General features: G+C 44.4%; 1 protein-coding gene and 1 long non-coding RNA gene across 3 annotated transcripts in view; one reads left to right on the plus strand and one right to left on the minus strand.

Moving 5' to 3' along the window:
- Positions 1-134: 134 nt before the first annotated feature.
- On the minus strand, positions 135-377 carry LOC116359721 (uncharacterized). Its single transcript, XR_004206746.1, has 2 exons — positions 316-377; positions 135-218 (listed from the first exon to the last, which is right to left on the minus strand). It is a non-coding gene; the product is annotated as an uncharacterized LOC116359721 (long non-coding RNA).
- A 3,947-nt stretch (positions 378-4,324) lies between these two features.
- Positions 4,325-20,474, plus strand: part of LOC109877360 (ABC transporter G family member 20-like) — a 43,980-nt gene continuing 27,830 nt past the window's right edge. For both annotated transcript variants that reach the window (XR_004206745.1, XM_031813041.1), the window contains exons 1-4: positions 4,325-4,609; positions 16,188-16,339; positions 17,669-17,828; positions 20,204-20,358. Coding sequence is in view for 1 of the 2 variants with exons in the window: in XM_031813041.1 (XP_031668901.1) it covers positions 16,203-16,339; positions 17,669-17,828; positions 20,204-20,358 (452 nt within the window). In the remaining variant the exon portion in view is untranslated. The remainder of the gene's footprint in view (positions 4,610-16,187; positions 16,340-17,668; positions 17,829-20,203; positions 20,359-20,474) is intronic.

The raw sequence follows: 20,474 nt of genomic DNA on the forward strand, positions 1-20,474 counted from the left end.
TTCATGATGACATTAATTATAGCTCTCCACAAATGACACGCTTAACCGTTTTTACGTGCAGACACAGAAACAACCAATTCCAAGCAAACCGCTGTTTTCCTGAAAATTTTAATACTCACTATTGCGTCTTTTTCCGTTGCCGACACCGCCATCTTGACTTGTACAGAATACCATAGGATGCTTATCAGAAGAGAGGCAGCCCGGACAGTCCTCCTCTCCTGGAATGTGGCAGCAGTGACTCAAACATATTTCTAGGTGTCCACACTCACACTCCACATGCAGCGGAGATGAATCGTAAACAATACGTGGAATTACCTGCGGTATTCACATTTAGGACTAGGATACGTCTGGTGTAGCCTGGGTGAGGTGTTGTAGTAGGATGTCTGGGCTGTATTTATCCGCTCTAGAAATGGGTGGATAGTCTTTTTATTTTGCTGACGTATGCTTTACAATAGTAAGAGGGCTTTGGTAATCCCCGTCTGTTCGTGAACGAGAACGAGCCAGGCTAATCAGTTTTAATTTCCTACAAGAACCTTCACCTGATTAAACTGTACCCCCATAAAGTGGGGGCAGTTCTCTCATTCGATTCTAATCTTGAGTGGAGATATTTAGTATAGCTTCGTTCCTAGACTAATGAAAGAGGCCTGGTATGTAGTAGGAGCCTATAGGATAGAACATTTAACCATTTTGGGATGATAATGATAGTGAACAAACTGTGCGCTAAAGAAACAAACGATTTGATATATAAATCTAGGCTATAAGAGTACAGCTACTTTTGTTCTTGAAAATGTAACCTTATTTAACTGTTCTATTCTGCAGTTCCATCATCCAGAAACAAGGTCTCATTGGGGTTCTAGAACCTATTGGTTCTGTATAGAACGATTTCTCATAAGAGTGTAGCCAACATGTTGTAGACAGAGATTAGATGACAAGATGTTTTGTGGGTCTCAAGCCTTCTGTCTTCTCACCCTGTTAGTGACTTCCTCGGTCAGAGCAGCCTACATGATTGGATAATAGGGGCTGTGTGTTGGGGCTGTGTGTAGCCCTGCAGGAGGGTATAGAGGAGATGAAAAGGTGGGACTGAATTGGCTACTGAAGAGCTGCTGGTGTCTACTTTTATTTATTTATTTTATTTCACCTTTATTAATCAGGTAGGCTAGTTGAACAAGTTCTCATTACAACTGCGACCTGGAGACCTGGACCTACTACCGTTATGCCCTTGAGCAAGGCACTTATTCTGTAACACAGGATGGCTCTCAAAAGACAGAAAGGCACATCTCTGACATTCTGTCCATTGCAGCGCCTGTCTCTGAAGTTCTGCTAGGCTAGCCCAGGACATATCTCCTACCACCCTCTTTTCTTCAAGTCATGGGGGCTAGTCGAGGACATATCTGTTTGAATGTTAAATGTCGAGACAGAGGCATTGAATGCGAGTAACCAGTCTTGTTCAGTAAATTACATTCGGGTATCTCAAGCACACCGGTAAACACTGGAGTTGCAGTAATTAACATTTACCACCAGATGGCATCACTGTGCCATCTTACACCCATAACAATATCTCCTACCATCCTCCCCTCTTCAAGTAATGGGGACTAGCCCAGGACATATCTCCTACCATCCTCCTCTCTTCAAGTCATGGGGACTAGCCAGGACATATCTCCTACCATCCTCCTCTCTTCAAGTCATGGGGACTAGCCCAGGACATATCTCCTACCATCCTCCTCTCTTCAAGTAATGGGGACTATCCCAGGACATATCTCCTACCATCCTCCTCTCTTCCCTGGTTTGTCTATTCTCTTCATCTCTCTCGTTCGCTTCTTTCCATCTTCTCAACCCCCCCAAACACACACACGTCAACAGATCTCCCACCAAGTCAATACTGGGACCCGAACCAGCTCCCACCACGGCTAAGGACTGTATCCAGGCACTCAGCGTTGTGTTGTGCGTAAGAACAGCCCTTAGCCGTGTTATATTGGCCATATACCACACCCCCTCGGTCCTTATTGCTTAAGAGGACAATCCCATACACCAGAGGTTTCCTCAGGAAGGTAGGAGAGGTACATTTGGAATAATTCTATGGAATAGTGTATATCCTAGGGTTGGAAAATTCCTTTAACTTTCCCAAAATTCCCAGGTTTTCCAGAAATTCCGGTTGGAAGATTCCTGAAATCAGGAGGGAATACACAGGAAATCTAGGAATCCTCCAACCAGGGTGTCTTGAAAACCTGGGAACGTATCAGTGCAACACAAGCTCCAAAGAAAATGGCGTCCCTCGCCGTAACTGCAGCAGTATAGGTCCTATACTGGGGGGGTTTGTTTTAGATAGAAACAATATAGGTTATATTGAAGACTGCTCTGTTTATTATGCTAAGATGGCATCCTGCTGCCACACATAGACCTAAACTACAGAAACTAATGTATCCACACATAGACCTAAACTAGGGAAACTAATGCAAAAAGCCAAGATAGTACCGCCTGGTACGGAAACTGCTCCGCCCACAACCGCAAGGCTCTCCAGAGGGTAGTGAGGTCTGCACAACGCATCACCGGGGGCAAACTACCTGCCCTCCAGGACACCTACACCACCCGATGTCACAGGAAGGCCAAAAAGATCATCAAGGATAACAACCACCCGAGCCACTGCCTGTTCACCCCGCTATCATCCAGAAGGCGAGGTCAGAACAGCTGCATCAAAGATGAGACCGAGAGACTGAAAAACAGCTTCTATCTCAAGGCCATCAGACTGTTAAACAGCCATCACTAACATTGAATGGCTGTTGCCAACATACTAACTCAATCTCTAGCCACTTTAATATTTAATAATTGGATGTAATAAATGTATCACTAGCCACTTTAAATAATGCCACTTTATATAATGTTTACATACCCTACATTACTCATCTCATATGTATATACTGTACTCTATACCATCTACTGCATCTTGCCTAAGCCGCACGGCCATCGCTCATCCATATATTTATATGTACATTTTCTTGTTTATTCCTTTACACTTGTGTGTGTATAAGGTAGATGTTGTGAAATTGTCACGCCCTGACCTTAGATATCTCTGTTTTCTATGTATGTTGGTTAGGTCAGGGTGTGACTAGGGTGGGTACTCTAGTTATTGTATGTCTAGGGCCTTTGTATGTCATGGGTTTTTTGTATGTCTATTTTGGCCTGATATGGTTCCGGATTTACGCGCTATATCCCCAAGGTGTCTTCACAGCCCAGTGCGTCCTGTGCCAGCGCCCCGCACTTATCGAGCTAAAGTGAGCATCCAGCCAGGACGCATTGTGCCAGCTCTATGCTCCAGGCCTCCAGTGCGCCTTCACAGTCCAGTACGTCCTGTGCCTCTTCCTCGCACTCGCCCTGAGATCCGTGTCACCAGCCCGGTACTACCAGTGCCGGCACCACGCATCAGACCTCCAGTGGGCCTCCACAATCCAGTGTGTCCTGTGCCTCCTCCCCACACTCGCCCTGAGGTGTGTGTCTTCAGCCCGGTGCCACCTGTACCGGTCCCACGCATCAGGCCTCCAGTGCGCCTCCACAGTCCAGAGCTTCCTGCGACAGTTCACAGTCCAGAGCTTCCAGCGACAGTTTCCCGTCCAGAACCTCCAATGACGGGCCACAGTCCGGAACCTCCGGCGACGGGCCACAGTCCGAGGGGTCTATATTTTGGTTTGGTCAGGGTGTGACTAGGGTGGGTACTCTAGTTTTTGTATGTCTAGGGTCTTTGAATGTCTAGGGGTTTTTGTATGTCTATGTTGGCCTGATATGGTTCCCAATCAGAGACAGCTGTTTATCGTTGTCTCTGATTGGGGATCATATTTAGGTAGCCATTTTCCTCATTTGTGTTGTGGAATCTTGTCTATGTATAGTTGCCTTAGTGCACATCAGTAGCGTTTCGTTTGGTTGTTTGTTTGTTCAGTGTTTCGATTTATTAAAATTGTGGAACTCTACTCACGCTGCACCTTGGTCCGATCCTTTACGACGAACGTGACAAATTGTTAGATATTACTGCATGGTCGGAACTAGAAGCACAAGCATTTCGCTACACTCGCATTAAAAATCTGCTAACCATGTGTATGTGACAAATAACATTTGATGTGTCTATTGTTTTTATTTTTGTAGGGGTTGCTACATTTTTTTTGTTAGGGCAAATCAAATAAGACATTTTAAACTGGAAATTATCAAATTTAGAAGCATTTTTGTACCTTGAATACACTACAAGTTTCCATTTCCTGCTGTGCAGGAAAATTCTCTGCAACAAAAGTGATCAATTTAAGATCTTACATCTGTAGCTACTATTTAGTAGTATGTTAACAGGTGCGTTCAATCCGGAGCAAGAGGCCTGCATGCATTCAGTCTGAATAATGCCTCTTCTACCTTCTCAAGAACCAACCTGTTCTACCACTTTGAAATAGGCTATCAACTACACCCTGATGACAAGGAACTGTCAGCTGATCTTCACACAATGTTTACTTCTGTTGGTTCATGTTATCACACAGCAGGCTAAGCGCACACACTCATTGCTACAGTACTATAGGCTATGTTGTTGCTCTCCATCTTCTAGACTTCAGCTCCTTCTTGTGTAAGGGAACCTTTTCAGGTGAGTCCCTGTTGTATTTTAGGACCAGTGTTTTCCTAGTTGGCTAAATTACAGCTGGTGTTTTTGTATTTGCTTATCTGTGGTTCTTGCAAAGATTGGCTAACGGTTTGGTACCGTATCGGAGCATATCTGAAATTATAACGATGAATCGATTTGTCACTTATCAGACTCATCAAGTGTAGTCTGGCTCTTTCAACAGTTTTCCATTGTGGTCCAAAGGGCTGCACCTGAAATTGGTTTTATTTCCTCACTGTCAAAATGTACAAACCAAATATTCCTCTATCCATTGCTATTGGAGTGTTCTCTGCTCCCTGACTGTTTTGATGACTGTTAGCAAACTGGATTATAAATGTAGGTCTATTCTAATTTCTACACAGTTTAGATTTAGGTGTTAGAAATTTTTAATCCAATGAAATTGAATCGGTTACATGTGCCGAATACAACAGGTGTAAACTTTACAGTGAAATGCTTACTGACAAGCCCTAACCAACAGGTGTAGACTTTACTGTGAATGCTTACTGACAAGCCCTAACCAACAGGTGTAGACCTTACTGTGAAATGCTTACTGACAAGCCTAAACCAACAGGTGTAGACCTTACTGTGAAATGCTTACTGACAAGCCCTAACCAACAGGTGTAGACCTTACTGTGAAATGCTTACTTACAGGCCCTTAACCAACAGGTGTAGACCTTACTGTGAAATGCTTACTGACAAGCCCTAACCAACAGGTGTAGACCTTACTGTGAAATGCTTACTGACAAGCCCTAACCAACAGGTGTAGACTTTACTGTGAAATGCTTACTGACAAGCCCTAACCAACAGGTGTAGACCTTACTGTGAAATGCTTACTTACAGGCCCTTAACCAACAGGTGTAGACCTTACTGTGAAATGCTTACTTACAAGCCCTAACCAACAGGTGTAGACCTTACTGTGAAATGCTTACTGACAAGCCCTAACCAACAGGTGTAGACTTTACTGTGAAATGCTTACTTACAAGCCCTAACCAACAGTGTAGACCTTACAGTGAAATGCTTACTGACAAGCCCTAACCAACAGGTGTAGACTTTACTGTGAAATGCTTACTGACAAGTATGGAACTATTATTGAACTTGGCAAGTCAGTTAAGAACAAATTCCTACTTACAATGAATAACAATAACAAGGCTATATACAGGGAGTACCAGTACCGAGCCAATGTGCAGAGGTACAAGGCAGGTAATATATTTACATATATTCTTCTCAAACCACCAGCGGGCCGGATTGAATTGTCTCAAGGGCCGGATCTGGCCCGCTGGCCGCATGTTTCACACCCCTGAACTGGATGCTTTAATAAATATTGTAACATCTGTTTGTTATATGACTCAAATTATTATTATTGTCCTATTTGACTATTACTTGTTTTATGGAGCTTCTTTAACTGGAGATGGAGTCTTTTAATCTGTTAATCAGGTATTTCAGAGAGTGTTTGTCTGCAATTTGATTAATAAAAACATTGAACTTGAATTTATTCTTCACAAGAACAAGATAAGATAAGAACCCATGTCCGAAATTATTTTGAAGTGAATTAATGCTCTCTGTCTGTGTAGAAAGGCTATAGTCCTATAATGTCTCACTAAACTATATCACAATGTTATTACAGTCCAACAATGGATCCTTTCTGTACATATGCTGCCATGTGTCATAGCTTGGGTACCAGTTGGTTTAGCATTCTATTCCTTGCCCTCCGTTTCATTGCCAAACATCCTTTGGCACCTAACACAGAGTGAAAGGAGTGGAATGTTATCTAAACAGACTGGTACACAGACGACATGTGGCATTGTGTCAAAGAAGGTGATCTTGATCAATAGAGTCAGATTAGAGGGAAACCACTCCGTAATCTCCCAACGGTGGAATGAAAGATGCTAGATTATGTGAGGGAGAACGGGGAAGCCAACACAGAGAAGGGGAGAATGAAACAGGGGAAGCCAGGGAAAGGAGGCAGGGATTAAAGATTATTTGACCCAGGGTGCATCCCAAATGGCTCCCTATATATACCACTATAGCCTCTAAGTAATGCACTATGTAGGGAATATCAAATCAAATGTATTTATATAGCACTTCGTACATCAGCTGATATCTCAAAGTGCTGTACAGAAACACAGCCTACAACCCCAAACAGCAAGCAATGCAGGTGTAGAAGCACGGTGGCTAGGAAAAACTCCCTAGAAAGGCCAAAACCTAGGAAGAAACCTAGAGAGGAACCAGGCTATGAGGGGTGGCCAGTCCTCTTCTGGCTGTGCCGGGTGGAGATTATAACAGAACATGGCCAAGATGTTCAAATGTTCATAAATGACCAGCATGGTCAAATAATAATAATCACAGTGGTTGTCGAGGGTGCAGCAAGTCAGCACCTCAGGAGTAAATGTCAGCTGGCTTTTCATAGTATCTCTTCCACTCCTGCTGTCTCTAGAGAGTTGAAAACAGCAGGTCTGGGACAGGTAGCACGTCCGTTGACCAGGTCAAGATTCCATAGCCGCAGGCAGAACAGTTGAAACTGGAGCAGCAGCACGGCCAGGTGGACTGGGGACAGCAAGGAGTCATCATGCCAGGTAGTCCTGAGGCATGGTCCTAGGGCTCAGGTCCTCAGAAAGAAAGAGAGAATTAGAGAGAGCATACTTAAATTCACACAGGACACCGGATAAGACAGGAGAAATACTCCAGATATAACAAACTGACCCCAGCCCCCCGACACATAAACTACTGCAGCATAAATACTGGAGGCTGAGACAGGAGGGGTCAGGAGACACTGTGGCCCCATCCGATGATACCCCGGACAGGGCCAAACAGCAAGGATATAACCCCACCCACTTTGCCAAAGCACAGCCCCCACACCACTAGAGGGATATCTTCAACCACCGACTTCCCATCCTGAGACAAGACCAAGTATAGCCCACAAAGATCTCCCCCATGGCACAACCCAAGTTAGGGTTACTCTACAACCTTCGATGCAGGCTACACACTGCACCACCAGACCTGGGTTTACATTCTATTTGAAATCTTTCAAATACTTTAAATGTTTATTCTAGCCTGCCTAGAGTGCCAGATGGGCAGATTGTCATTTATTGTCATGAGTCTTGCCCTGGAGGCAGCTCTGAAGAATGGTCACTAGCTGTCACAGCAACAAAGTCATAAAATTGAATTTTAAACCTTAACCACACTGTTAGCCCTAATGCCTAACCCTAACCTTAACCACACTGTTAGCCCTAATGTCTAACCCTAACCTTAACCATACTGTTAGCCCTAATGCCTAACCCTAACCTTAACCACACTGTTAGCCCTAATGTCTAACCCTAACCTTAACCACACTGTTAGCCCTAATGTCTAACCCTAACCTTAACCATACTGTTAGCCCTAATGCCTAACCTTAACCACACTGTTAGCCCTAATGTCTAACCCTAACCTTAACCACACTGTTAGCCCTAATGTCTAACCCTAACCTTAACCACACTGTTAGCCCTAATGCCTAACCCTAACCTTAACCACACTGTTAGCCCTAATGTCTAACCTTAACCACACTGTTAGCCCTAATGTCTAACCCTAACCTTAACCACACTGTTAGCCCTAATGTCTAACCCTAACCACACTGTTAGCCCTAATGCCTAACCCTAACCTTAACCACACTGTTAGCCCTAATGCCTAATGCCTAACCCTAACCTTAACCACACTGCTAGCCCTAATGTCTAACCCTAACCTTAACCACACTGTTAGCCCTAATGCCTAACCCTAACCATAATCACACTGTTAGCCCTAATGCCTAACCCTAACCTTAACCACACTGTTAGCCCTAATGTCTAACCCTAACCTTAACCACACTGTTAGCCCTAATGCCTAACCCTAACCTTAACCACACTGTTAGCCCTAATGCCTAACCCTAACCTTAACCACACTGTTAGCCCTAATGTCTAACCCTAACCTTAACCACACTGTTAGCCCTAATGTCTAACCCTAACCTTAACCACACTGTTAGCCCTAATGCCTAACCCTAACCTTAACTAGACTGTCAGCCCTAATGTCTAACCCTAACCACGCTGTTAGCCCTAATGCCTAACCCTAACCTTAACCACACCTTTAGCCCTAATGCCTAACCCTAACCTTAACCACACTGTTAGCCCTAATGTCTAACCCTAACCTTAACCACACTGTTAGCCCTAATGTCTAACCCTAACCTTAACCACACTGTTAGCCCTAATGCCTAACCCTAACCTTAACTAGACTGTCAGCCCTAATGTCTAACCCTAACCACGCTGTTAGCCCTAATGCCTAACCCTAACCTTAACCACACCTTTAGCCCTAATGCCTAACCCTAACCTTAACCACACTGTTAGCCCTAATGTCTAACCCTAACCTTAACCACACTGTTAGCCCTAATGTCTAACCCTAACCTTAACCATACTGTTAGCCCTAATGCCTAACCTTAACCACACTGTTAGCCCTAATGTCTAACCCTAACCTTAACCACACTGTTAGCCCTAATGTCTAACCCTAACCTTAACCACACTGTTAGCCCTAATGCCTAACCCTAACCTTAACCACACTGTTAGCCCTAATGTCTAACCTTAACCACACTGTTAGCCCTAATGTCTAACCCTAACCTTAACCACACTGTTAGCCCTAATGTCTAAACCTAACCACACTGTTAGCCCTAATGCCCAACCCTAACCTTAACCACACTGTTAGCCCTAATGCCTAACCCTAACCTTAACCACACTGCTAGCCCTAATGTCTAACCCTAACCTTAACCACACTGTTAGCCCTAATGCCTAACCCTAACCTTAACCACACTGTTAGGCCTAATGTCTAACCCTAACCTTAACCACACTGTTAGCCCTAATGCCTAACCCTAACCTTAACCACACTGTTAGCCCTAATGCCTAACCCTAACCTTAACCACACTGCTAGCCCTAATGTCTAACCCTAACCTTAACCACACTGTTAGCCCTAATGCCTAACCCTAACCTTAACCACACTGTTAGCCCTAATGCCTAACCCTAACCTTAACCACACTGTTAGCCCTAATGCCTAACCCTAACCTTAACCACACTGTTAGCCCTAATGCCTAACCCTAACCTTAACCACACTGTTAGGCCTAATGTCTAACCCTAACCTTAACCACACTGTTAGCCCTAATGCCTAACCCTAACCTTAACCACACTGTTAGCCCTAATGCCTAACCCTAACCTTAACCACACTGTTAGCCCTAATGTCTAACCCTAACCTTAACCACACTGTTAGCCCTAATGTCTAACCCTAACCTTAACCACACTGTTAGCCCTAATGCCTAACCCTAACCTTAACTAGACTGTCAGCCCTAATGTCTAACCCTAACCACACTGTTAGCCCTAATGCCTAACCCTAACCTTAACCACACCTTTAGCCCTAATGCCTAACCCTATCCTTAACCACACTGTTAGCCCTAATGCCTAACCCTAACCTAAACCACACTGTTAGTCCTAATGCCTAACCCTAACCTTAACCACACTGTTAGCCCTAATGCCTAACCTTAACCACACTGTCAGCCCTAATGCCTAACCCTAACCTTAACCACACTGTTAGCCCTAATGCCTAACCTTAACCACACTGTCAGCCCTAACGCCCAACCCTAACCTTAACCACACTGTTAGCCCTAATGTCTAACCTTAATCACACTGTTTTACCTAATGCCTAACCTTAACCACACTGTCAGCCCTAATGCCTAACCCTAACCACACTGTTAGCCCTAATGCCTAACCCTAACCTTAACCACACTGTTAGCCCTAATGCCTAACCCTAACCTTAACCACACTGTTAGCCCTAATGTCTAACCTTAACCACACTGTTAGCCCTAATGCCTAACCCTAACCTTAACCACACTGTTAGCCCTAATGCCTAACCTTAACCACACTGTTAGCCCTAATGCCTAACCTTAACCACACTGTCAGCCCTAATGTCTAACCCTAACCTTAACCACACTGTTAGCCCTAATGCCTAACCCTAACCACACTGTTAGCCCTAATGTCTAACCTTAACCACACTGTTAGCCCTAATGTCTAACACTAACCTTAACCACACTGATAGCCCTAATGTCTAACCCTAACCACACTGTTAGCCCTAATGTCTAACCTTAACCACACTGTTAGCCCTAATGTCTAACCCTAACCACACTGTTAGCCCTAATGTCTAACCCTAACCACACTGTTAGCCCTAATGTCTAACCTTAACCACACTGTTAGCCCTAATGTCTAACCCTAACCACACTGTTAGCCCTAATGTCTAACCTTAACCACACTGTTAGCCCTAATGCCTAACCCTAACCTTAACCACACTGTTAGCCCTAATGTCTAACCCTAACCACACTGTTAGCCCTAATGCCTAACCTTAACCACACTGTTAGCCCTAATGCCTAACCCTAACCTTAACCACACTGTTAGCCCTAATGTCTAACCCTAACCACACTGTTAGCCCTAATGTCTAACCCTAACCTTAACCACACTGTTAGCCCTAATGTCTAACCCTAACCACACTGTTATCCCTAATGTCTAACCCTAACCTTAACCACACTGTTAGCCCTAATGTCTAACCCTAACCTTAACCACACTGTTAGCCCTAATGCCTAACCCTAACCTTAACTAGACTGTCAGCCCTAATGTCTAACCCTAACCACGCTGTTAGCCCTAATGCCTAACCCTAACCTTAACCACACCTTTAGCCCTAATGCCTAACCCTAACCTTAACCACACTGTTAGCCCTAATGTCTAACCCTAACCTTAACCACACTGTTAGCCCTAATGTCTAACCCTAACCTTAACCACACTGTTAGCCCTAATGCCTAACCCTAACCTTAACTAGACTGTCAGCCCTAATGTCTAACCCTAACCACGCTGTTAGCCCTAATGCCTAACCCTAACCATAACCACACCTTTAGCCCTAATGCCTAACCCTAACCTTAACCACACTGTTAGCCCTAATGTCTAACCCTAACCTTAACCACACTGTTAGCCCTAATGTCTAACCCTAACCTTAACCATACTGTTAGCCCTAATGCCTAACCTTAACCACACTGTTAGCCCTAATGTCTAACCCTAACCTTAACCACACTGTTAGCCCTAATGTCTAACCCTAACCTTAACCACACTGTTAGCCCTAATGCCTAACCCTAACCTTAACCACACTGTTAGCCCTAATGCCTAACCCTAACCTTAACCACACTGTTAGCCCTAATGTCTAACCCTAACCACACTGTTAGCCCTAATGCCTAACCTTAACCACACTGTTAGCCCTAATGCCTAACCCTAACCTTAACCACACTGTTAGCCCTAATGTCTAACCCTAACCACACTGTTAGCCCTAATGTCTAACCCTAACCTTAACCACACTGTTAGCCCTAATGTCTAACCCTAACCACACTGTTATCCCTAATGTCTAACCCTAACCTTAACCACACTGTTAGCCCTAATGTCTAACCCTAACCTTAACCACACTGTTAGCCCTAATGCCTAACCCTAACCTTAACTAGACTGTCAGCCCTAATGTCTAACCCTAACCACGCTGTTAGCCCTAATGCCTAACCCTAACCTTAACCACACCTTTAGCCCTAATGCCTAACCCTAACCTTAACCACACTGTTAGCCCTAATGTCTAACCCTAACCTTAACCACACTGTTAGCCCTAATGTCTAACCCTAACCTTAACCACACTGTTAGCCCTAATGCCTAACCCTAACCTTAACTAGACTGTCAGCCCTAATGTCTAACCCTAACCACGCTGTTAGCCCTAATGCCTAACCCTAACCATAACCACACCTTTAGCCCTAATGCCTAACCCTAACCTTAACCACACTGTTAGCCCTAATGTCTAACCCTAACCTTAACCACACTGTTAGCCCTAATGTCTAACCCTAACCTTAACCATACTGTTAGCCCTAATGCCTAACCTTAACCACACTGTTAGCCCTAATGTCTAACCCTAACCTTAACCACACTGTTAGCCCTAATGTCTAACCCTAACCTTAACCACACTGTTAGCCCTAATGCCTAACCCTAACCTTAACCACACTGTTAGCCCTAATGTCTAACCTTAACCACACTGTTAGCCCTAATGTCTAACCCTAACCTTAACCACACTGTTAGCCCTAATGTCTAAACCTAACCACACTGTTAGCCCTAATGCCTAACCCTAACCTTAACCACACTGTTAGCCCTAATGCCTAACCCTAACCTTAACCACACTGCTAGCCCTAATGTCTAACCCTAACCTTAACCACACTGTTAGCCCTAATGCCTAACCCTAACCTTAACCACACTGTTAGCCCTAATGCCTAACCCTAACCTTAACCACACTGTTAGCCCTAATGCCTAACCCTAACCTTAACCACACTGATAGCCCTAATGCCTAACCCTAACCTTAACCACACTGTTAGGCCTAATGTCTAACCCTAACCTTAACCACACTGTTAGCCCTAATGCCTAACCCTAACCTTAACCACACTGTTAGCCCTAATGCCTAACCCTAACCTTAACCACACTGCTAGCCCTAATGTCTAACCCTAACCTTAACCACACTGTTAGCCCTAATGCCTAACCCTAACCTTAACCACACTGTTAGCCCTAATGCCTAACCCTAACCTTAACCACACTGTTAGCCCTAATGCCTAACCCTAACCTTAACCACACTGTTAGCCCTAATGCCTAACCCTAACCTTAACCACACTGTTAGGCCTAATGTCTAACCCTAACCTTAACCACACTGTTAGCCCTAATGCCTAACCCTAACCTTAACCACACTGTTAGCCCTAATGCCTAACCCTAACCTTAACCACACTGTTAGCCCTAATGTCTAACCCTAACCTTAACCACACTGTTAGCCCTAATGTCTAACCCTAACCTTAACCACACTGTTAGCCCTAATGCCTAACCCTAACCTTAACTAGACTGTCAGCCCTAATGTCTAACCCTAACCACACTGTTAGCCCTAATGCCTAACCCTAACCTTAACCACACCTTTAGCCCTAATGCCTAACCCTATCCTTAACCACACTGTTAGCCCTAATGCCTAACCCTAACCTAAACCACACTGTTAGTCCTAATGCCTAACCCTAACCTTAACCACACTGTTAGCCCTAATGCCTAACCCTAACCTTAACCACACTGTTAGCCCTAATGCCTAACCTTAACCACACTGTCAGCCCTAACGCCTAACCCTAACCTTAACCACACTGTTAGCCCTAATGTCTAACCTTAATCACACTGTTAGCCCTAATGCCTAACCTTAACCACACTGTCAGCCCTAATGCCTAACCCTAACCACACTGTTAGCCCTAATGCCTAACCCTAACCTTAACCACACTGTTAGCCCTAATGCCTAACCCTAACCTTAACCACACTGTTAGCCCTAATGTCTAACCTTAACCACACTGTTAGCCCTAATGCCTAACCTTAACCACACTGTTAGCCCTAATGCCTAACCTTAACCACACTGTCAGCCCTAATGTCTAACCCTAACCTTAACCACACTGTTAGCCCTAATGCCTAACCCTAACCACACTGTTAGCCCTAATGTCTAACCTTAACCACACTGTTAGCCCTAATGTCTAACACTAACCTTAACCACACTGATAGCCCTAATGTCTAACCCTAACCACACTGTTAGCCCTAATGTCTAACCTTAACCACACTGTTAGCCCTAATGTCTAACCCTAACCACACTGTTAGCCCTAATGTCTAACCCTAACCACACTGTTAGCCCTAATGTCTAACCTTAACCACACTGTTAGCCCTAATGTCTAACCCTAACCACACTGTTAGCCCTAATGTCTAACCTTAACCACACTGTTAGCCCTAATGCCTAACCCTAACCTTAACCACACTGTTAGCCCTAATGTCTAACCCTAACCACACTGTTAGCCCTAATGCCTAACCTTAACCACACTGTTAGCCCTAATGCCTAACCCTAACCTTAACCACACTGTTAGCCCTAATGTCTAACCCTAACCACACTGTTAGCCCTAATGTCTAACCCTAACCTTAACCACACTGTTAGCCCTAATGTCTAACCCTAACCACACTGTTATCCCTAATGTCTAACCCTAACCACACTGTTATCCCTAATGTCTAACCCTAACCACACTGTTATCCCTAATGTCTAACCCTAACCACACTGTTATCCCTAATGTCTAACCCTAACCACACTGTTATCCCTAATGTCTAACCCTAACCACACTGTTATCCCTAATGTCTAACCCTAACCACACTGTTATCCCTAATGTCTAACCCTAACCACACTGTTATCCCTAATGTCTAACCCTAACCACACTGTTATCCCTAATGTCTAACCCTAACCACACTGTTATCCCTAATGTCTAACCCTAACCACACTGTTAGCCCTAATGCCTAACCTTAACCACACTGTTATCCCTAATGTCTAACCCTAACCACACTGTTAGCCCTAATGCCTAACCTTAACCACACTGTTAGCCCTAATGTCTAACCCTAACCACACTGTTAGCCCTAATGTCTAACCCTAACCTTAACCACACTGTTAGCCCTAATGCCTAACACTAACCTTAACCACACTGTTAGCCCTAATGCCTAACCCTAACCCTAACCACACTGTTAGCCCTAATGCCTAACCCTAACCACACTGTTAGCCCTAATGTCTAACCCTAACCTTAACCACACTGTTAGCCCTAATGCCTAACCTTAACCACACTGTTATCCCTAATGTCTAACCCTAACCACACTGTTAGCCCTAATGTCTAACCCTAACCTTAACCACACTGTTAGCCCTAATGCCTAACCTTAACCACACTGTTATCCCTAATGTCTAACCCTAACCACACTGTTAGCCCTAATGTCTAACACTAACCTTAAATTAAGAACAAAAAGCTTTTTTTAAATTGATTTTTATGACAGACAATTTTGTCTTGGCAGCTAGACTATCTAGTGGAAATCGCTCAGTTCTTCTACCAGGGCTACAATTTGTGACAATAAACGTCAACCTGCCAGAATCTCAAGGCTGGTGTAGAGGTTAACAGTGACTCCTATATATACACCACCCCAGTATGGGTAACAGTGGCTGCTATATACACCACCCCAGCATGGGTAACAGTGTCTGCTATATATACACCACCCCAGCATGGGTAACAGTGTCTGCTATATATACACCACCCCAGCATGGGTAACAGTGTCTGCTATATATACACCACCCCAGCATGGGTAACAGTGGCTGCTATATATACACTGTTGGTACCAGCACGGTACCAATCTGGACCCCACTGCTATTCTGCATCTTATCCCCCTGTTGTTCACTACTATTCCTGCCTTAATAAAGTGATAATTATGGGGGAAAATATATATATTATTATTATTATTATTATTATTATATTATTATTATTATTATTATTATTATTATTATATTATTATTATTATTATTATTATTATATTATTATTATTATATTATATTATTATTATTATTATATTATTATTATTATTATATTATTATTATTATTATATTATTATTATTATTATATTATTATTATTTTTTACATTTGTTTTTCTTCTTCCAGTTGACGGAAGGAAGGATGAAGGCAGACCAGGAAGCTCCTCCCCCCTCCCCCGGATTGGAGGATTTGGCGATCCGGTGTCGGGAAGTGTGTCGGTCGTACGGGAAACTCAAAGTCCTGAGTAACCTCAACTTGACCGTACCACAGGGACACATGTTAGTAAACCACACTGACATTACAACAAAATCAGGCTTCATGTCCAAATCTTATATAAGTAAGTTAATTGAGTGACACTATTCAGTTTTAGATACTTTATGATGATTTGGACATGAAGTGTGAAAAGACTAGTATACTGTAGTTACCTTTGACTTGCATTGGATTTGTGCCACATTTGAAACAATGGCCAAGTAAACAAAACCAAAGCATGGATTGCTATGATACCTTGTCCATAGACTGCTTACAGGGTAAGAAACAGAGCCTGATTACCGAACAGGCACACAGGGCACGTGCCTGTGTGTGTGTGTGTGTGTTGTGGGGCGGGTTGTGGGCCCTCTGGAGGTCACAAAATGTGTTGAAATGCAGGAAGTTTTCCAGGAACCCAAATGCAGTAGTCCGGCCCTGGTGAGGAAACCAATATGTCATTTTTTATTTGGGTAACTATCCCTTTAAAGCCTAATGATAATCTATACCTTTAACAAGTAAACAACATAATTGCATTCTTGCGGCTGGTAATAATTAGGCTTCACTTGGATTTTCACATGAATCATGCATTGATGTCATTGGAAGTTGTATGTGAGTTACAATTAAGAGTCAGACCGTAGTGAGAAATAAGGGTAACAATGTTATCATACTATATATAGTACAGGGGTACTCAACCCTACGAGGTCTGGAGTCTGCTGGCTTTCTGTTATACCTGATCATTAATCACACCCACCTGTTGTCCCAGGTCTAAGTCAGTCACTGACTAGAGGGGAATCACCCACCTGTTGTCCCAGGTCTAAATCAGTCACTGACTAGAGGGGAATCACCCACCTGTTGTCCCAGGTCTAAGTCAGTCACTGACTAGAGGGGAATCACCCACCTGTTGTCCCAGGTCTAAGTCAGTCACTGACTAGAGTGGAATCACCCACCTGTTGTCCCAGGTCTAAATCAGTCACTGATTAGAGGGGAATCACCCACCTGTTGTTCCAGGTCTAAATCAGTCACTGACTAGAGGGGAATCACCCACCTGTTGTCCCAGGTCTAAATCAGTCACTGACTAGAGGGGAATCACCCACCTGGTGTCCCAGGTCTAAGCCAGTCACTGACTAGAGGGGAATCACCCACCTGTTGTCCCAGGTCTAAGCCAGTCACTGACTAGAGGGGAATCACCCACCTGTTGTCCCAGGTCTAAGTCAGTCACTGACTAGAGGGGAACAATGGAACAATGCAGTGGAACTGGCTTGCAGGTCCAGAGTTGAGTTTGAGGGCTACAGTAGATATCTATGATTTAGCTCTCATGTCAATGTTTTTAACCCAAAATTCTGTTCTCTCTTACCTTGCAGCTACGGCCTGCTGGGTCCGAGTGGATGTGGGAAGACCACGCTGTTGAAATGCATTCTGGGAACCCTGAAGATCTCCCGAGGGCACATCAGCGTGTTGGGGAAGCCGCCCGCATTTCCTGGTCACCAGGTCCCTGGGAGGATGGTGGGGTACATGCCACAGGTAAACTGTTACCTTATAGGTACACAACATGCCACAGGTACACTGTTAACTTATAGGTACACAACATAGCACAGGTACACTGTTATCAAATCAAATCAAATGTATTCATATAGCCCTTCTTACATCAGCTGATATCTCAAAGTGCTGTACAGAAACCCAGCCTGAAACCCAAAACAGCAAGCAATGCAGGTGTAGAAGCACGGTGGCTAGGAAAAACTCCCTAGAAAGGCCAAAACCTAGGAAGAAACGTAGAGAGGAACCAGGCTATGAGGGGTGTCCTCTTCTGGCTGTGCCGGGTGGAGATTATAACAGAACATGGCCAAGATGTTCAAATGTTCATAGATGACCAGCGTGGTCAAATAATCAGTTACTTAGGAATAGAGTCATAGCCAGGGGGTGTCATCCTCCATGGTCCTTGGTTAAGGTTAGGGTTCGGGTTAGGTAAGAGTTAAGGTTAGGGTTCGGGTTAGGTAAGGGTTAAGGTTGGGGTTCGGGTTAGGTAAGGGTTAAGGTTGGGGTTGGGGTTCGGGTTAGGTAAGGGTTAAGGTTAGGGTTTGGGTTAGGTAAGGGTTAAGGTTAGGGTTCGGGTTAGGTAAGGGTTAAGGTTGGGGTAAGGGTTAAGGTTGGGGTAAGGGTTAGGTAAGGGTTTAGGTTGGGGTAAGGGTTAAGGTTAGGGTAAGGGGTTAAGGTTAGGGTAAGGGTAAGGGTTAGGTAAGGGTTAAGGTTGGGGTAAGGTTAGGGTTCGGGTTCGGGTTCGGGTTAGGTAAGGGTTAAGGTTGGGGTAAGGGTTAAGGTTAGCGTAAGGGGTTAAGGTTAGGGTTCGGGTTAGGTAAGGGTTAAGGTTAGGGTAAGGGGTTAAGGTTAGGGTTCGGGTTAGGTAAGGGTTAAGGTTAGGGTTTGGGTTAGGTAAGGGTTAAGGTTGGGGTAAGGGTTAAGTTTAGGGTAAGGGGTTAAGGTTAGGGTTCGGGTTAGGTAAGGGTTAAGGTTGGGGTAAGGGTTAAGGTTGGGGTAAGGGTTAAGGTTAGGGTAAGGGGTTAAGGTTATGGTTTGGGTTAGGTAAGGGTTAAGGTTGGGGTAAGGGTTAAGGTTAGGGTAAGGGGTTAAGGTTAGGGTTAGGTAAGGGTTAAGGTTGGGGTAAGGGTTAAGGTTAGGGTAAGGGGTTAAGGTTAGGGTTTGGGTTTGGGTTAGGTAAGGGTTAAGGTTGGGGTAAGGGTATGGGTTAAGGTAAGGGTAGGGGTTAAGGTTAGGGTAAGGGGTTAAGGTTAGGGTAAGGGGTTAAGGTTAAAGGGACATTTTAAAAAATTCAACTTGGGCCTTCTGAGTGGCGCATCAGTCTAAGGCGTCACTACAGACTCTGGTTCAATCCTAGGCTGTGTCGTAGCTGGCCACGATCGGGAGACCCATGAGGCGGCGCACAATTGGCCCAGCATCGTCCGTGTTAGGGGAGGGTTTGGCCGGCCGGGATGTCCTTGTCCCGTCACGATCTAGTGACTCCTTGTGGCGGGCCGGGCGACGTCGGTCGCCAGCTGGACGGTAACCCGGCTTCCGGGTTAAGCGAGCAGCGTGTCAAAAAGCAGTGCGGCTTGGTGGGGTCGTGTTTCGGAGGACGCATGACTCTCGACCTTCGCCTCTCCCGAGTCCATACGGGAGTTGCATCGATGGGACAAGACTGTAACTACCAAATGGATATCACGAAATTGGGGAGAAAAGGGAGTTAAAAAGTACACCAATTTAATACTTATTAAAAAAAATCCGCTTCGTGTTCATCATCTCCAGCACCACCAGAACATCAGCGTATGTTAAAATGGATGTTTCTATGTTTTCTAGGAAAACAAATAGAGGAAGTGTTTTCATCAATGACATCATCGGTGTGCATCATGTGATTTTAGCCAATTATGAGGAGGCGTTGCCTTGTAATTGTCTACTAATTGTCTACTTATCTTTTTTACTGCAAAACATTGATGTTGGGGTGGTGCTGGTGATGATGAATATACATTTAAGACATTTAAGGGAAGGTTAGGGGTTAGGGTTAGGGTTGGGGTTAAGGTTAAGGTTAGGGTTATCGTTTAGGATGGGGATGTCCCAAGGATCCGGGATAGCACTGAACCTTCCCCCATGGTACAGAAGAGGTATCTCGTGTTACTGGCCTGCTGTACTAGACTCTTAACTTTGTCTGGAAATGAGACTCTCCTTTTCACTTAAATGAAACCTGGGTATAAGCAGCACAGCTCCGCGAGAGGTTCACGCTACTCAGCGTAAAATGACCTGGTTCTATTTCCAAGATTTCAACTAACAACTCACAGCCGAACACTTGATTAACACAACACACCAAAACACAACACATACCATGACATAACATTGTGTTTCTCCTTTAGGACCTGGCGTTGTACAATGAGTTTTCTATCAGTGACACTCTGACGTTCTTCGGAAGGATCCACGGCCTGTCATCTACGGACACCCAGGCACGCATGGACTTCCTGGTGGACTTCCTGGACCTACCTCACAACAGCAGCCTGGTTGGAAAACTCAGGTAATTAGGGTTGCAAAATTCCAGTATCTTTTTCCCAAAGTTCCCAGGATTTCCAGAAACCTTTCCTTCAGCTTTCGGAGCATTGTTAACTCGATACTCCATGCTAGCTCCTTTAA

The sequence above is a fragment of the Oncorhynchus kisutch genome, unplaced genomic scaffold, assembly GCF_002021735.2.
Source record: "Oncorhynchus kisutch isolate 150728-3 unplaced genomic scaffold, Okis_V2 Okis04b-Okis11a_hom, whole genome shotgun sequence".
In the NCBI taxonomy this organism is placed as follows: domain Eukaryota; kingdom Metazoa; phylum Chordata; class Actinopteri; order Salmoniformes; family Salmonidae; genus Oncorhynchus; species Oncorhynchus kisutch.